Genomic DNA, 18,766 nt, shown 5'->3' on the forward strand with positions numbered 1-18,766 from the left:
CTCTCAGAAAGCAAAAAAAAAAAGGTCTACCAACTCATTCATCTTGACGGAGTTACAATTCCCTGTAATAAGCATCAATCCTTTTTTCATTTCTCCTTAACGTTACATACAGGATGAGGTCCAGTTGGCCATTTTTATCCAGGCCACTTTCCGCCATACCTAATACACACTCACTAACGCTCTCTCTGTTTTTATCTCTCTCTCATGCTCACTCGCTCACTCACACACATGCTCTCACACACATTGCCTAATTTATGTTCCTTTCCCATTATATGCTTTGTTTTCTCCCCTACATTTCAATTCAACAGACCACAATTACAATGATGCCTTCCAAAATAATAAATTGTGTCTTTAATATCACAATGCATGCTTCTTTAACAACAGTCTCCTACTGTTAGGATGTTTCCTGTCAAAGATAAGTCTACATGATCATTTTGAATTTCATGTCACTGTCAGCCTGCTGTCTGCTGTCCCATTGGTTTTGAATAGTGTTGGGTCCTGGTAGTGGATGTATCTATGTGGCTGCCCTGAGCTGCCTTGCTGTCTCTATGTGCCTGTCGGACGGATACCAGGGCTCTGCCTGTAGGCAGTGCCTTGGGGGGTGCCCCAGGCAGGCTGGCACCACTCACTGGCCCTGAGACTTGGCACAGCTTAGAGACAGAATGATGGTACTGTCAGGAGATATGCAGAAATGAGAGAGGCAGAGAGAGAGAGAGAGGCAGAGAGAGAGAAGCAGAGAGAGAGAGGCAGAGAGAGAGAGGCAGAGAGAGAGAGAGGCAGAGAGAGAGAGAAGCAGAGAGAGAGAGAGGCAGAGAGAGAGAGAAGCAGAGAGAGAGAAGCAGAGAGAGAGAGAGAGGCAGAGAGAGAGAGAGAGAGAGAGAGGCAGAGAGAGAGAGAGACAGAGAGCATTTCAGAGAGAGAGACAGACAGACAGAGAGAAGCAGAGAGGGAGGGGTAGAGAGAGAGAGATTCAGAGAGAGCCAGCAAGAGAGGGAGACAGAGAGAGAAGCAGTGAGGGAGAGAAAGGTGTAGAGAGAGAGGCAGATAGACAGAGGCCAAGAGAGAAAGGGGCAGAGAGAGAGCAAAACAACCCAACTCCGTTCACTAAGCAGCAAAGCTCCTCTACAGGCCACAGGGCAATGTGGATGTCAGGAAGATAGTTGCTCACAAAATAAAATAAAAACATTGTAGTGTTATGGTTCTTCTGTATCCTTCTGGTTATTTATGCATATTGAGACTAGGAGGCAATATGCTTAGCCTTCGATGTGGGTGTGGCACAGTGCTACCTCTCCTGCATGTTCTCTTATCATCCATAGGCTATGGGTGCAACTATAGTTGAATATGATTTCATATTTGTGGACCAGAGTTTGTGGCCTGAACAGCCACAGTGCCTTCTGTTAAAAACAATGGCTCATGTACATGGACCATTCATGTGTTTCCGTGGAGAACATCTGGGATGGCAAGAGAAATGTGGACTGCTGACATCCAAGTTATATTTTTGTCTTTGTCAAATAAAATTGTGTTCATTATTTTCAGTTCTATCTTTGGGAAATAACTGTATATTATAGTGTGTTCAGCTACTTGAACAAACCACTGCTCCATAACTGGTGGCAGATAGGCTAGTGGTTAGGTTATCTGACTGTACTGAAAGATCACTAGATCGAATAGTCATATAGTTCGTTCTTGTGCAATACAATTAACATGACTTGCTCCTGCAAGTCACTGATGAATGTCTTCCAAATGACTTAGATCAGTGACAGTACTAATACGAGACATCTCAGATATTCTGGATCAGATTTGAGTCTATTAGAATATTAGCCGTTGAGAGACTTAAGTATCTCCAACCAGTTTCTGGAAGCCTGTTCAGAGCGATCATCGATGATAGAAACCATTGAGTCTTCTTTTTTGTGTGTCAAATTCGCCATTCCTTTGGTGGGTGTGGAAAATTAATGCCTGAGAGAGGCATTTGTCAAAAAACACACAATTCAGTTCCACAGCATCCATGCAGTGAAAATATCCATGCAGTGTTCAACAAATACTTGTCCTTGGAGAATGTATTACTGTAAGGGCCTATATTTAGCTAGGAGGCGAGGAGCTATTGAGAGCAAATGTTCCGAATTCACAGTGTAATTTGTTAAATGATGACTGTTGGTTAGAGAGTCAAAAGACAGAAAAGAACACGAGTATGAGAGAGAAATTTGGTTACTTTTTCGTGGATAGCGTCAGAAGTGTGTTCAGGTTCTGCCAGGTCATTTCTGAGGAACTGTTTTTATAGAGCAGAGTGCTGCCTTTTCTGGACTCTTTGACGGTTTAGTGGATAAGTACAAAAGTTTGATTGCCGTAAATAAAAGTGTTCATTGAAGTGAAGGTACATTTTCTGGCTGGGTCTATAGTTGTGGCCACCCAGGCAGTTGTTTGAAAGGAGGCATCGGTAGGAAGTGTCATGGGGGGGTGGTAATGCTGGTCTACCACACCCAACAGTGGTCCTTTCACCGGTGAAAGGGTTTGTCTCATTTTTAAAAGCGTATTCCTTCACGGTTGTGCAAATAGTCTTCCACTCCAGCTATCAAAAGCCATGAGGCACCCCAAACATCCTAGCGACATGTATTTATTGGCTGGGAAAAGTGGACATTAGAAGGGAAGGCTGTGGTTACGAGACCCGGCATCCCGCCCTGCGCGAGGACGAGATGGGGTAGCTGTGTACAGTTTCTGTCTTCCGCTCTCAAGCAAATCTCCCCCTTTCAAACATCAACAGACAAGATAATAAGACACTCGGAGCACAATTCGGTATTATATTCCGCAACCAAAAGCTCATCTCTTGTCAGTTTGCATTTACTCTCCCAAGGATGTGACGCTTCTATCATCATGCTGTCAGAGAGAGCCTGGCTGGAACGACAGGGCCACTCATTTCGTACACTTACTGTCTACATGAAATGGCCTGCACTTACACCGATTCTGCCAAAATGGAGGCACATTTTCAGAAAGGTCACCTACAGACTGAAAAGAAGAGAGGAAGGGGAATCTTCTATCGATTTTATACGATTGGAGGTCAGCCAGAAGAAAATGTCTAGACACATACTGTACAATATCCTGCATTTCTTTATTTGTTGTATTTTGTAAGCTCATTCATTTTGAAAATATATTTATGACTATATCTGTCTTTTTTCTTGAAATCTGGTAGATACAGTACAGCAACTCACTGAAATAATTTGACCTGCATTACCAAAGTAGCAGTTGATATTCCCTCCAATCTTTCAGAGGGTGTGGTTTAAAACCAAAAAATAATTTCAACCATGCGGAAAATTTACTAAAAGTATATTTTACCTTAATACCACATTTAAAAACAGAAGAAACTTGAAAGAAACGTACGTCTTCTCAGGAATCAGCATGTAGAGAATTTCCTCTCAGGCCAACACTCTCCCAATATCTTCCACTGCGTCCCTATTCCCTTGACGCCTGGTCTCCTCATCACCTCATCTCCTTCACTCCTCTGCATACAGAGGCGCACAATGCTGCAGGCAGCCCGAGGTCCTTATTATTTCTGTGTAATCAGCTTAGCAAGCAGGGCGAGTGGTGGGGGGACTGTTTAGCTGTTTGCTAATGCAGAGAGGCCTGTAACGCTGGGTACCGGGGCTAAGTAATAAAGACGTAGTACGAATGGGACCAGCTTAGAGGTGTAAATACGACTATAGAGAGCAGGAAGGGGCAGTGGGCCTTTCTCTCTCCCCGGAAGGTGGATCTCATTACGAGGATTTCATCTGTCCGCGCCACAAACTCCAAAAAACAGCGTAGCACGTGCCTATAAATGGGTTTTGATACATCCTGTAATGGGCTACGTGCACTATCGTCACCATCACAACTCAGAGAGCGTCCTGGGACAAGTAGAAAATAACTCTTGTTTCGCCATTGGACAGTCGAAGAAAGTTGTTCATTTTACACATAACAAAAGTCAGACATGTAGATTGTGTACACAGTAACGCTGAGCATGTCAAGGTGACTGACATTATAATTTGTCCAGTATATATTATGCATACAGTCGAAATGAGTCGTTAACTTTGTGTTGCTCTACAAGGAAATATTGTGATGCAACTGACATCGAGGGCACTTTGCCAGTGGTGGGGGAAATTGAATGAATATTAAGATTCACTTCATACTGTCTTTGTGAGGTGAACATAATAATTTTCAAAGAAATATGTATTGCATAGACTAGTTTCCATAAACAATATCTGCAAGCTCTTCATGTCGGACTAACAAAGAAACGTCACAAGTTTGCGCCGAAACGGTCGTCGTCGTCACGATTTTCAATCGAAGGTGGGAAGGGGTCACATTTTCAGGAATGGAAATTACAATGTTGTCTTTGACTTGTGCGGTGTGAACCAGAGATGTATCCATCCCACAGCCTGCGTGTCCTTCACCAGCCTTTATTATTTATAACGCTGGCTCTTTTGAGCAATGACCAGTACTAATGTATAACCTTGTGTCCTTCTGGCTGATTCGCTTCCTTTGAAACCAAAGATTGAAGGAAGAGAGAAAGGGTGTGTGAAGGGGGGCGGGGGGGGGGGGGGGGGCTGTACAGGCCAGTCAAGATCCAGGCTATCCAGAAGTTATTACAGTTTTTTTCTCTCCCTTTTTCTTCCCTCCCCTTCATATCTGAGGATGTGGAATAACATTGTGATGCTTCTTTTCTTGGGGAATGGAGTTACAGGCTTCAAAGCAATAGTGTGTCCCGCGTGTTCCCCTCCCTCCCCTCCGCAGCGTGACCAGGCTATGAGGGATGCTGTGTGCGTGGGCTGCTGGGAAATTCGGTCCGAACGCATGGAGGGGCGGTTTATTATGCCCACGGAATGTAATAATAACATTGCCGAACTTTTCATTTCCACGGCTTAACCCTCCCGACTGAAAGTTTGCGACGTTCGGATCTGCTCATTCGGGTGGCTAGAGCCCACGGTCCACATCGCCCAAGATTGAGGCGAGGTACTGTAGACTCCCCTGCAAACTGGAGCACTTTGTGCGATCCCCTGGAATGATAGATGTTGTAAAGTGGCAGGATAATCCATTACTATTAGACCATTATGACAGTGGGCGACATGGACGTACAGTATTTGGTGGGGGGTGGGGGGGGGGGAGTGGACAGAAGGTCTTTGGGACAGGGGGAGCAGAAAGTGGGACATGGCAGGCGGCATTAGTGTCGGACAGCCTCGGGCCCCGGGCTGATGTGTCAGGCATGACATGCGGGTGTCTAGTCCCACCCCTGCCGGCCCCCACCTCGTCCAAGTCTACACCCAGAGACCCCACTGGCTGCCCCCTAACTGTTCTGCCGCCGCTGCGCATGTTACGGGGCGGTGGGTCTGGGGATGTGGTGCGTTCGGCACACACCTCGTGCTTCGTACGTTTTTTCTGCATACAGTGATATCGGTTTGCTAGGGGTTCTGAGTAGCAGGTGATGATTAATCACTTATTCCCTAGGTCAAGTGAAACCAGGGCCGCGAGGAAAGCGTTTCAAATCAGTATCACTTTTATTGGTTAAGTGCATTTACACACATTCAGGATTGTGCTTGGTGTATTGGTGCTACCTTGGAAAGGTCCGGTCTGAGGGCCGTGGTTAAAGAGAGACCCTCCGTCCGGACAGGGATAAAGGGGACATCAGATCAGGCGGAATCCTATTTACCGCAAATATCATTTAAGTAATTTAAGAGGAGGCGTCCATCAGTGGGAAAGTAGGCACCTCAGCACACCCCCTCTCTCCTAAAAGGCTTACAGCCCTCTTAGGCCGGTCCCGACTTCGCAGTGGCGTGCTGCTCTGATGGCCGTAAAAGGATGAGGAATAATTTGGGGATTGTCATTTGTCTCTTTCAACCCTGAGGTAATCAGGTTGACATTGCTTAGGGAATGAGGCCGAACAGGCCACAACAGATGTGCAAAGTGTTCCCCTCCCTCGAGAGCTGCCAAAACAAATTCTCCCTCTCTCTCTCTCATTCTCTTTCTCTAAATCTCCCTAGTTTCCTCCTCTCCACCCCAACCCCCCCCCCCCCCCCCCCCCCGCTCCATATCGCGCTCTCTCACTCTCTTCATCGCACCTTCTCTGTCTTGACCTTTGCAGTAAGCATTACCCCTTCTCTCCAATTGACCTCATCATGTCCCTCTCCGGTGCTCTTCAGTCTGGCGTGTCGGGATGAGGGAGGTGAGAGCGGGCCTGGAGCACTCTCCCGTCTCAGAGAGCCTGTTGGAGGGAGACCCGTGGCCATGCATGAGGGGGTGAACACTGGAGGATGCTAGTTAGTGGTTATCAGTTCCATTTACACTACATGCAGTAATGACCAGCCAGCAGTAACTACAATTCAGCATCAACGAAAAAACAATGCCTTTATCCTGGAATCTTTTCTAAATGGAAATGGGCTAGTGTTTTTACCTTTCTCCGATTTCTTTCTCTCTATGTCTCTCTTTCTATCTACCATGTTCTCCGTTGAGGTTCTGTAATTACTAACTCCAGAAATGGCTGAAGAACTGCTGAGCTGAAAAATCCAATCCACGCACTGCCCAGTGCTTTGCTTTCCCTCCCGTGAAATATCTTCACTTTATCATCTCCCCTATTGGTGGAATAACTAATGAGTGGGATATATATATATATATATATATATATATTTATATTTATTTTCCATGTACAATCTCTTGGTCCCTTGCAGCTCCAGCAGAAATCCAACATTAACGTTCCCAGAGAGACAGACTTGGCTCCTGACCACGAAGCCCCTGAGCCCGTGCCCTTAATTAAGGAAATGACAGCTCTCCAGGGTTCCCGGCACGTGATAACGCAGCTAATGGTATTACAGGCGAGCCCCTCAACAACAGTCAGTCTGAGTTGCCAACAAAAAAAAAGTGAAAAAATGCTATTGACCTGTAACTAGCCCAGCCTCTCCTCTCAGGGTCTCTAAACAGAGTATTACTTTCCTGCTCCTCCTCGGGGAGCCATCTAACAAAGAGGACCCGGGGTTATTGGCAGCGCGTTATTCCTGGTTATTGTTGAGGGCTCCAGCGTGCTCAATGAGAGACAGAACACTGCTGTGAAAAACCTGCAATGAGTTGAAACTAACACACCTTATCAGGGGACCGGCGGGCCCTTTTTCGAAAGTTTTGCCACCCGATTGACAGTATGTTACACACCAATCCAGAATGAGGGAATAGGAATGTCTGATTTGCGTGCTGTGAGGTCGTGCGCACACCAATCCCACGAAAGCTATGCCGCGTCAGGCGATTTTGGCAGCATTAGGGAAATCAATGGCCAAACAATCTAGCACAATTGGTCTGGCATTGACAGAATTAAACCTTGTGTGTGATGTTACTTGTCATATATTCTGCCCAGTACGGCGCCCCGACTGTCAGCTTCACCGGTTCGCAATCGATTCCCGAAGCCACGGGCCTTTCGTCCTAATTTGGTTTGGCAACGATGGTGAGGAACATCAACATGGGTTTTCACACCCAAACAGAAAAAAACAATGGTAAAAATCCAAGGTGGTATTAAGTAGAAAACGAATTGTATATATTATTTCAATGAGACCGGCTGCTGACTACAAAACAACAGGCTCTCAAGCTCACATTTTGAAAAGAGCCATTACTAAAAATGGGGGTGGATGGTGAAAAGCCTGAATCGTTACCGCGGCACTCTCTCCAACATATGACAACTTATATAATGCAGTGCCACTGACAAAGCTTAAGTGGTGATGCCTGTTTTATGGACAACAATTGATTCAGAAATGCAATGGAGCGAAAGTGAACTCAGACACAAAGCCCCCAATAACGCCCATTTTATTCACATGGTCAATGGGGGAAGCAGTTGCTCTTGCATTAGAGTGGGTGGCATGCTGATTGCTTTATAAAACGGTGTTGGATTGTTTTTTCTGGTGATGGCCTTGGGGGGCGGCACTCTGCATTGAGATGAGAAGCAGGCGATGCCAATTAAGTGTGTCTCTCTGCACCCCATACGAAGTCCTCTGCCTTCGGTGACCATTGAAAGGGGCACCCAGTCGCCACTTAGGTGGTCAGCGCGTGACAATTCATGGTGTGTCGGATATTGGGAATATTTCCTCACAACAAGCCACTTCAGAGTCCACAATGATCAGTGAAATAGGAATCCTTCTAAAGTTTATAAGGGATGACAGTGGAATAATGAGAGAGAGGGTGTTACATTTACAATAGCACAAATGACCATTTTGTACCGTTTTACTTTATTTTAGCAAGGAGTGTGCTATTTAGTTCAAAACAAAAGACCACGCTCTGCATTGCTAAGGTTTGCCTTTACAAATTGTATCTGAACAGATACAAGTATGTATTTACAGGCAGCAGGTAGTTTAGAGGTTAGAGCAGCTGACCAGTCACTGAAAGGTTGCTAGATCCACTGTCCCAGAGCAAGGTAGTTAACCCTAACTGCCCCCAGGTCATTGCTGTAAATAAGTCTGCGTCCCATCAACTTAAAATAAAAAAATATTAAATGAAAAATACATGCATTCAAAGTTGGTCAAGCTATTTCAGATAATTCATTTTTGTCTTTGTGTAAAATTGTCACCAAACAATCTTTTGAGCAAACATTTCATCATTCCAAATGCAATAATTGTTATTGTCAGGTCAGTAGGGAATAAGAAGCCTTCACATTTTATAAACTGGTTAAAAGAACAAAGACCCCAGTAATATAAAGGAATTGAAGGGGGACTCCCTGGATATTTCTCCCGTCAGCTTTTTAATTTTGTTTTAAAGAAATCACACCCAACACCTTAGGGAAAAGATGCATGTGCATTTATTTATTATCGATTCCTCTCCCCGAGCTAAACGTGTTAACGTCACAGGTATTTGCCAGGGAATCAAGCTCTCTCTTTACATCTCACTAAGTCACTGCGAGATTATGCAATGAAAGGCAGACGGCGGTTATTAAATAAGCGTAGCCCTCTGCGCTGCTTATCAAATGGAATATATTATTCAATACACCCACTCCATTTGTAAGCCATACGTTCATCACTTATTCATGGTTGTGCATTCTGTAAACTCTGGTTCACTCATCAATAATGGAGCTGAACGATTGCTCTGATTATGGGAGATAATGGGAGTCAAGTCGTCGTTAAGTCTTCTGTGCTGTTGTGATGCGGTGGATGTGTGTGATTAGATGCACCGCTGACTGCTGTGTTTACCTTTCAGCTGCAGCCAAGGTGGTCGTTTTCCGTGAACTTGGTCTAATGACGTGCACACTAACTGTGGTCTAAATGAATTAGCGACCAGTTAGGTCATTCAGTGGTTGACTCAACCGAATTCGGCTTGTCGTTGTGTGAAGAAGTGGGTTTGCAGGGCCACTGCATTGAGTCTGTAGTGGTGGTTGAATTTATGTAATGAAATGTCAGCAAGAAACCATGAACTGGGCTCGTTGTGGCTCGCTGTTTTCTTCAAGTTTTCCCCCAGTGTTATTTTAAACAGTGTATTACAAATGGTATGTTCTGGAGAGATTAAAGCATTGGGTTATTCTATGTTTTGACCCATACTGGGGGAATTGTTTAAGACCGCACCAACTAATGTTAAATGACTGAAGGGCTGACAAGCCCTGGTTTACGTGGACCTATATTACGATGCCGGCCCAGTGAGCCAGAGGTAGAAACCCGCTCAAATGTGGGCCTGTCCCTGGGGCAATTAAATCAAGCATCAAATGCTTCAGGTTCATTTGATAGGTCATGGCGTTCAGCAATTATTTGGATTTTATGTAAAAAGATGAGATGATGTTGAATGGCGGAAAGGAGTTTTGGACGTAATGCGCAAATTTGTACAGCGCCAGTTTGGTACAGCCAACCGACAACAAGATCTTGACAGCAAAGCCTTTAATAATATAAAGATTATAGTGTGAATGGAGGACACTCTGAAAACAAGCGTTTGTACTCACACTGTTACTGTATAGGTCAGGTTAAGTTTTGAATTCGGGAACAAAAGGTTTTTGTGTCCCTCAAATATCTTGGGGTCTTTGCAATATTTCTCTATTGAAGTTTGTTCTCTTTCTAAGGTCAATATGTCTTGCATTGATTTGTCCCAAGAGCAGTTTTTCTTTATTAAGCCTCTCGTAACTCGCCTAAATTGAAAAGAGATGCACAATCGTATTCATGTTGTTTGGCTTTCACTTGAAGTCTCACACTAACTTTTCTAGATTTAAGGGGAAGGCTTGTTGTACAATATGCTTAGAGACTTTAGCTGTATAGCTGCATTCTATTGAATTTTCATAATTGTAACTTCTATTGAATTTTTATCAGTGTTCTCACTATTGGCAAAGGCCGGACGTTATACAAGTTTGCCCGTATGGTATGAAAGCAAATAGTTGATTACTTAGGGATACTTTTTCTGAATAGTTTCATAGTCCATCTACAGTATAAAAGATAAAATAGACATCCGATCGATTTTACGGCGGTGAGACAGGCTTGAGATTACGCCTGCGAAACACTTTGGATTAACCCATTCACAAGCTGCGCTCAAGTCGTCGACAGATCCAGAGAGAGGCGGCGTAGTGGCTAATTTTTGACTGACCGATTCGTAAATAACCACTTATTTATGACCAAAGGTGACTTGTATATCTGAAATCCTCCTACATCTGTGGTGTGGAACAAGCCCGGGGTTTTAATTGTCAGTTTGGGGGTCACGAAGGGCACCCTTTGGGGTCAACAACAGCACACTGCTTAGCTGCCACCCCTGAAGAATCACACAGCAGGCCGGGCTTGTTAACACGTCCCTGTCGGATGTGCTCTTCTTGTGGCCTCCTAGCAAATGGCCATAATTGTGTCTCTCGACTTCAGGGTTGCTTGTGGTACAAGCAGGGGGGGCAGGGGTGGTGGGGGGTCAGGGGTGGTGGGGGGTCAGGGGTGGTGGGGGGTCAGGGGTGGTGGGGGGTCAGGGGTGGTGGGGGGTCAGGGGTGGTGGGGGGTCAGGGGTGGTGGGGGGGCAGGGGGGGTGGGGGGGTCGGGGGGGGGGGGCTGGGGGTAGAGGGGCAAAATGTGTGATGATACTCAGCCGTGTAAATTGATGAATAATGCACCACAGTTAATGCTGCCCGGTGGTCCCCCCCCCACAGCCAATGTGCCTCTCAGGCATGGACTAATGTATGCAGGGCTGATTGTGTGTGCGGCGCCACGGCAGATTATTGATAAAACTCTTTGAAATCACCTCCCCTCCGCAGCTGGCTGTGTCTGTACGCGCTTTACGATGGTCTTGACTTGATAGTGGCTTGGTATTTATTCTCCCTCTCCCTCTCTTTTTCTCTCCCCCAGGGGCCCGTGACGGCTCCGTCCAGTCTGATGTTAGCAGCAGCCCGTCAGAACAGAGTCAACTGGGCCAGTCCCATCCTGGCTACCCTGTAGGACCACAGGTTGGTTTCCCCAAACATTTCCAGTCTCCCTGAACACACCAGGTATGCTGAAACAGAAACATTTGAGAGTCAGTGCGAACCAACGACACCGTAAAGACCACCAAGTACCGTTTCTCCGATCACCTAATGGAATCGGTTTAGAACATTTGGGTCATTTCATAAATAACGCCAATTACAGTAACTGCATTAATCTCAAGTTGGCTAGTTAGAGACATTCCCTCCGCCCCCCCCCCCCCCCCAATGTGATGACAACAAAGCAGCCTTCCTCCCCAGGCCACCCTGTTAAACACCTCAATAAGACAGCCAGCGTACGTGATTTGATTTATTGGCCTGCTCGCTCAGCCCTGTTTAATGAACATCTATCTCATTAGTGCCGTCTCAATGTCACCTCGCTGAATGCCGTGCCACAAAACAGCCAGCCAGGGACAGGGCTTCCCTCCCCCCCGACGTGGCCACTCTTCCAGCACCCAGCGGCTGGCTCCTAAACAGCACCCTGCTCCCTATGGAGTGCACTACTTTTAACCAGAGGCCGCATTGTGCACTATTTGAACAGGGCGTCATTGGGGATGCACGATTCTGCCGTTAGTAAATGAAGAGGTCTTGCTAGTGAATCAATCCTCATCAGGGTGAGCAAAAGATGAAACGCTGCTGAATTAGTTTGGTCGGCCTAGCACAATGAGCAGCGGAGAACCACGCTGATTAAAACCACCGGTTACAGGACAAGTTAGCTGTTTAACGCACATACCTTAAACAATGGTATCTTGGGGGGGGAAAATCCAATGCTTTAGTGCGGCTGGTCACGCCAGAGCCTACATAAGCTTCGGAAGGTTGTTACCCTTCTAGTCTCAGTCTAATATATGAATGCTGTCAGTACAGTGTCTGTACAGCTAACACTTTCCAGAAAAAGAAAGGCGCTCCACATGCCATAACCAATTCTCTTGTTTTGGGATCAATATGTTTTGATAGATTCTCACTCCGGAGCCGGATATTGTGCGAACAGCCATTATCCCAGGATAGTTTACCCGACATGAATCCACCTTCCCCCTCTCGTTTTCCCACTCGCAGTTAGGATGACAAAAAGTCAGCTATCTCTGTGATTACGGGCAATTTCTTCTAGCCTTCCCGGGCTGACGGAAGGGCCTGCTGGCCCTTAATGGGCAGAGAGGTAGGGTACCTCCTCCAGGTCCAAAGCCCCATCCAGACCCCACCCGGGGCCCGACTCAATCTAGAACACGTGCCTGCTCCCCGGGCGCCCCAACCCTCGACACTCGGCTGTCAGCCATCCCAAAGGCTTTACCACACAATTCCCACTAGATATATGTAAGAGCGACAGGCAAAACAAACACGGCCAATGGAAAGTCATGCAGAGCGATTCATTCAGACACCCAGAGAAAGCAGACTCAGTTGTTTACTTTAATACGTTTTTAAAGGACAGTATTGTGTCATGCTCTGGGATTGAATCTCACTTTTCACGGGCGGTCAAAGGCTGGCTTCTCAGAGGTAATGTTCAATTAAAGTAGTACTAACACGTAGCAATTTTCAACGGAAGCATGTTAAGTAGACATAGAATCAATTTCTGAACTACCCTCCTCTTCACAAAAGCCATGAGCCGCCTAGCAACAAACATAGCCTAAAGACAAACAGCAAGGGGTCTTATTTACTTGAAGTGCTCTCAAGTTGGCAGACACGTGCCCGCATTAATAAATCAGAAGTACATTTGATGTATGTAGAATTGTTTTTCAATATCATTCCCTTCCATGTAGAACTGCCTTCACTGGCAGGCAAAGGGATCTAATGTTCGAGATGAATTGTTCAAAGACCTCACTTTGATTATCTCCTGTCACGATTGAACATGAAATGTGCTTTTTAAAAACAAGATTAAACATATGTCACTTGCACTGACAAAAAGAATCCCCATGTTATTGTCTTTTGATGGTAGCTAATTCTTTATTTGAAGATAATGACGTGTCATTTTGAATAAGTTCAAAGCAGTCAACCAGTGTCACTTCATTGTTATCATTGATGATAGTGATTTGGGGGGGGGGGGATATTCTCATTTGCTCTTCAATAAACCACTCCCCGTGATGTCAACTGCCCATTTCAAGCTTCATCCCTGGTCTTTGATTGAAGATGTAGCAAATGCATGATCCAATTACAAAACAAATGTAGGTGTTCTTGCCTATTCTATTGTGTTAAAGTACCAGTGTTTTCCTTCCCATCCCTCTCAACTCTTTGGCTTTAAATCCACATCACTTTCCACTTCTTAACCTGTGATCACGTCGGAAGTGGTGCTCGCTCTCCTCTCCTCGTCTGTTATCTTAGTGACACCGCTGTCACCCCGCAGCACCAACCACGGAAGCACGGTGGCATGTTGCCACTAGTCGGCCCCTCCTCTCCCTCGCCCCGCCAGACGCCCCGTGCAAAACAGAAGCAGATAGCTGACAAGTGCAGTTACTGGGCTCAGGGGCTTCAGGTCAACGTGGAAGAGTCAAGAGGAGCAGAAGAGGCACCAGGGTCCACAGGGGCAGTCCTTCGTGTTACTTGGGTACAGCGGCTGAGCCAGGCGGTTAAAGTGTTCTGGGCTTGGACACCAAGAAGCCACGCGCTCCTCCATGAGCATATCTGAAGTTCCTCTCAGCGGCTGTATTTCGAGAATGGAAGTGTACATCACCTAACTTGCTTTCTTTGGTTAACCTTGTTTCGACTTATATAGGAATCAAGTTTTATCTGCCCTTTACGATTATTTCCACCCTTGGTAAAGATGAGCAGAAAAGGCTATGAAAAATGTTCTGGTTTTACCTTGATCTAAAACGCAGAATATGAGAGAACCATCCTTTGTGGTTGAAATGGTTTTAAGAAACCTTAATGAAACCTTAAATACAAATTATTTTATAGATAGAGCTTTTTGGCAATGAACAGCAGAGGTTTGGGTTTGGCATGAAATAGATAGTGATGATCATGCTGGAAAAAAACTGAATCCCAACTGTGAAGTATGATGATATGTGATGTTGAAGGGCAGTTTTCCTTCCAAAAGCTCTGGGAACTCTTCCAGGTCCACACAGAAATGGCTCAATGACCACAGAATCAATAACCATTCCAGTCTCCAGACCTAAACCCATGTGAAAACCAGTGAGGTGAACTGAAGAGGAGTGTCCATAAGTAAGGACCAAGAACTCTAAAGAATCTGGAGAGATTCTGCATGGATGAATACTCTCAGATCCGTTGCTATGTGTTCTCCAATCTCATACAATATTTTAGAAGAACCAGTGCTGATATCTTGGAAAGTGGAGGGTGTATAATGCTGGGTTGGAAATAATTCCTGTCAGGAGTGCCAATAAATCCTCTTTTTGAGAAGAATATTTATTTCTTTATATTTATTTTACTTGAAGATTAAATTAGATTAAACTTTATTGTCATAGAACAAGTACAAGTACAGTACAACAAAATGCAGTTAATCTAACCAGAAGTTAAAATAGAAGAGGGCATATTACAAATGGAAGGTATAGATGTGCAATGAAGGCAAATGCAGTGCAAATGGCAATACTAAGTGTGCAAATAAGGCAAATAGAGAGGGCAGAAAATTTACAAGTAGTAAGTATAATGTATGTTACAAGTGGGATAAATAGTTGTGCGGGTACAAATGGCCATTCTAAATGGCATTCAAGATGTGCAAAAGATGCAAATTGAAGGAGTAAGGCAGCATGTGCAACCGGAATGCAGAGATAGCAGCATGGCAATTCGATGGCAATTCTAAATGTGCAAAGAGGTACATTTAATGTGCAAGGTGCATGTGCAGCTGAAATGCAGGGATAGCAGCAGTGAGGTTCCCAAGGTAATCATGTACCCGTAACAACTGAAAACTACCATTACCAAACTTGTGTCAGAGTAGTACAAAGGGAGTTGTGCAACAAGGTCTGTGAGAGGCGGCGGGGGTGTGTGGTTAGAGAAGGGTCACAGGGTTCAGCAGGGTTACAGTAGATGGAAAGAAACTGTTCCTGAGCCTGCTGGTGCGGAAACGAAGAGACCTATACCGCCTGCCTGATGGTAGGAGGGCAAAACAGTTTGTGGCATGGATGTGAAGGGTCCGCATGATGATGATGCCGCATGCCTTGTGCAGACACCACTTGTGCTGGAGGTCTACGATGGCTGGATGCTGGGCACCAGTGATGTGCTGGGCGGTTTTCACCACCCGTTGCAGGGCCTTTTGGTTGGCTACGGACCAGCTGCTAAACCATACTGTGGCGCAGTTAGTCAGAATGCTCTCAATTATGCAGCTGTAAATGTTCACAAGGATTTTGGAGGACAGATGGGCATTCTTCAGCCTCTGTGCCTTTTCGACCAGGGCTGAGGTGTTGAGGGTCCATGAGAGGTCCTCGTGGATGTGGACATCCAGGAATTTGAAGCAGGACATGCTCCACCTCAGGGCCATTGATGCGAACAGGGGCGTGAGTGCAGCCTTTAGACTTCCTGTAATCCACAATGATCTCCTTGGTTTTCTTTGCATTGAGGGCCAGGTTGTTGACAGTGCACCAAGCCGCCAGGCACTTGACCTCCTCCCTGTACACTGACTCGTCGTTGTCACTGTTCAGGCCTACCACCGTGGTGTTGTCTCGAACTTGACAATGATGTTGGAGCTGTGTACAGGAACGCAGTCGTGGGTGAAGAGAGTGTACAGGAATGGGCTCAGCACACAGCCTTGTGGAAAACCAGTGATTGTCACCTACAATGAAGATTACAAAGCTGATGATAAAAAAGTATAGCCTTTTCTGAAATTCTTTACCTAGGGTTCCAATAATTCTGGATGGTACTATAGACTGTTGAATAAATCTTGATATCTTAGTGTCATAGATCTAGACTTCTTCAGTTTTTCTACTACCTTTCCATGTCTGCTGTTTATAGATCCTGATTAAAACAAAACAGAAAATATTGAGGCTATTGGCAAACCAATTCCGTTTGAACATGTATGTTGAACAGTTCCTAGTAATATCACGTACAACTCTTCTTAGACTGCGTAGATCCCACTGATTTTAGTGAATGCTGACATGAAGTCAGTGACGTAGACCAGTCCTAGAAAAGGCAGGAAAAGTGCTGATATTTGTACGGTTCAAAGGCTTATTCAAGGGTATCAGAGGTTGGGGTTCATTGCTCCCTTTCAAAGGTTGGACCTGGATTTGTTTTTTCCCACACGCCAGCAGGTAGCACAGCATTCTGACTGTCACTCTTGCTGTGCTGTGTCGCAAAGCACAGATGTCAGCAGCAAAAAATAAACGCAGAGTTCATCAAAACAACACATTGATTGGAGAGCTTGGGTCACTTGGGGGCAAAATGCATGTGACTCTTATTGTGACCCTGTTTACCCATTGGTTCCTTCCAGATGAATCACACTAGATGTGAATACCATAAGGTTTCTTTGAGTCATTCCTTCCATATAATAAACCGAGTGGATCAAACACTGAAAGCTGATTGGCTGAAAGCTGTTGTATTAGACTTTATACCACGGTTATGACAAAACATTTGTTTTTACTATTCTGATTGCCTTTATCAGGTTGATAATTGCAATATGGCATCTTGGGTTGGTAGCATATGGCAAAATAACATACTAATGGCTATATCCAGAGACACTGGGTTGGGTCCTCTTTAAAACAACCCTAAGTCGTGGTGCATTGCCAATACATCACACTTCCTCCTTATTGCTTAACCCCAACACAAGACATAAACATATGAATGAAGTGGGATGTGAACATAACCTTTACCAAAGCCTTTTACTAATGTCAATACATTTTTGTAACCCAGTGTCTTTCTCTTCAGTCTTTGCTGGTGGCTCAGCAGCTCGCCCAGCACCTGGCAGGGGGTTCGGCAGGCTTGAACCAACCCATCCTCATCCCGTTCAACACCGGCGGTCACCTGGGCGGTCAGCAGGGTCTCGTGCTCTCCCTGCCCACCGCCAACATCCAGGGCCTGGTGGCCGCAGCGGCCGCACAGGGCATCATGACCCTTCCCCTACAGAACCTGCAAGGTAAGAGGGGCCGCTCCGTACCTCGCACGGTGACCTGCGGATGACAGGGAGGGGGCGCTATAGGAGCTTTTAGTATGAGACTCAATTTTCACGGTGATCCAGCTGCATGCATTTGTTTGCTTTAGGACCGTTGGATTCTTATGTTACAACCTTCACCAAACGGGTCCTGTGCTCCTGCACCATTTGCATCAGTGTGAACAGGTGGTACCACAAATGTCCTACAGCTCACTTCTATACATTGTCAATATAACGACCCAGGAAGGCAGAGAGACCAACCCCTGAACTTTGGGGGTTTATATTCCAGAATGCCGCTTAACCTCGACTGGCCTGAAAACGGAGCTATGTTCATTACTGGCCTGCGTTTGGCGGCGCGGCTCGAATGCACTTCCTGCCGGCGTCCTCCATACGAGTGCCCCGTGTGCTCCCATCTTCCAGCTCGTCCGTCAGCGTGTCCATGCGGCCTTACTTATCCCTGCCTTTTAAACTTTAATGCCCCGAGTGTTTCTCTTTTGATCACAGTTGTAAATGGTTTTCATTTTAATGTTTAAAACATTGTCTCTTTTATCCCACGGAGGGATGGACTGGGAAACCATCAGTCATGAATGTTGGATGAGCGGGGGACCTCGCTAATGTAAAAAGATGCCAGGCTGGATGTAAAGCAGTGTGTTTTTGGGTGGGGATTACAATAATGCCAGGGCTACACAAAGTGCAGATAGACGAGTCCCCCCCCCCCCGTCCTTTCTCTTCATGTGAGATGGATGGACGGATGGTTTGAGTGAGGAAAATGCGAAGGGAGGTAGAAGCCCTAATGGACACAAACATGCATAAATAACAACATGCATCATCGCTATGGGGGTGAGCTTTTAATAAACCCACATCTAGCGAGCCACTAAAGCTCCTCAATGTATCCTGGAGGAAGAGACGATAATGGGCCCGCGAGGCCTGTCCGTCTGTCTCGCACTTCAACAACTTCTCCCAGTGTTTTTGGGGACAAGGCGGAAGCGGTCGAAAGCCGACTAACAAACCCAGTGTCCTTGCATTGAAGACGCCCGTCTAAATCGTCTCCTCGCGTCGGACGTTGTCAGTCTTCGATGGCCCGATTTCCGGCTTAAAATGCAGAAGAAATGGCTTTGTCCTTTCCAGGCCGTGCAGACGCGTTGACAGGCTAGACGTTTGTCCCCCTCACGAGCCCTTTAGAGGGGCGGGGGTTATGCAGTGAAGGGACCCGGGTGGAGAGAAACTGACACGAGTCGGGAGTGAAGTTAAATGTCTTGACTGTGTCCAGAGCCCTCTAGCCACGAGGCGCCCCTCCACACCTCCGCTGTCGTAGCTCATCACGGCCCCGCTGAATGAGGCGTGCTGGCACAGCACCT

At 46.0% G+C, this 18,766-nt stretch overlaps 1 protein-coding gene across 3 annotated transcripts in view; it reads left to right on the plus strand.

The window, feature by feature from the left end:
* Positions 1-18,766, plus strand: part of pou6f2 (POU class 6 homeobox 2) — an 87,829-nt gene that overhangs the window by 4,683 nt on the left and 64,380 nt on the right. For 2 of the 3 annotated variants that reach the window (XM_020041603.2, XM_020041604.2), the window contains exons 3-4: positions 11,280-11,377; positions 17,171-17,393. In XM_020041603.2, the coding sequence (XP_019897162.2) occupies positions 11,280-11,377; positions 17,171-17,393 (321 nt within the window). The remainder of the gene's footprint in view (positions 1-11,279; positions 11,378-17,170; positions 17,394-18,766) is intronic. The other variant, XM_010885546.3, reaches the window with a different exon arrangement.

The sequence above is a fragment of the Esox lucius genome, chromosome 21 (genome assembly GCF_011004845.1).
Source record: "Esox lucius isolate fEsoLuc1 chromosome 21, fEsoLuc1.pri, whole genome shotgun sequence".
Taxonomy (NCBI): Eukaryota; Metazoa; Chordata; class Actinopteri; order Esociformes; family Esocidae; genus Esox; species Esox lucius.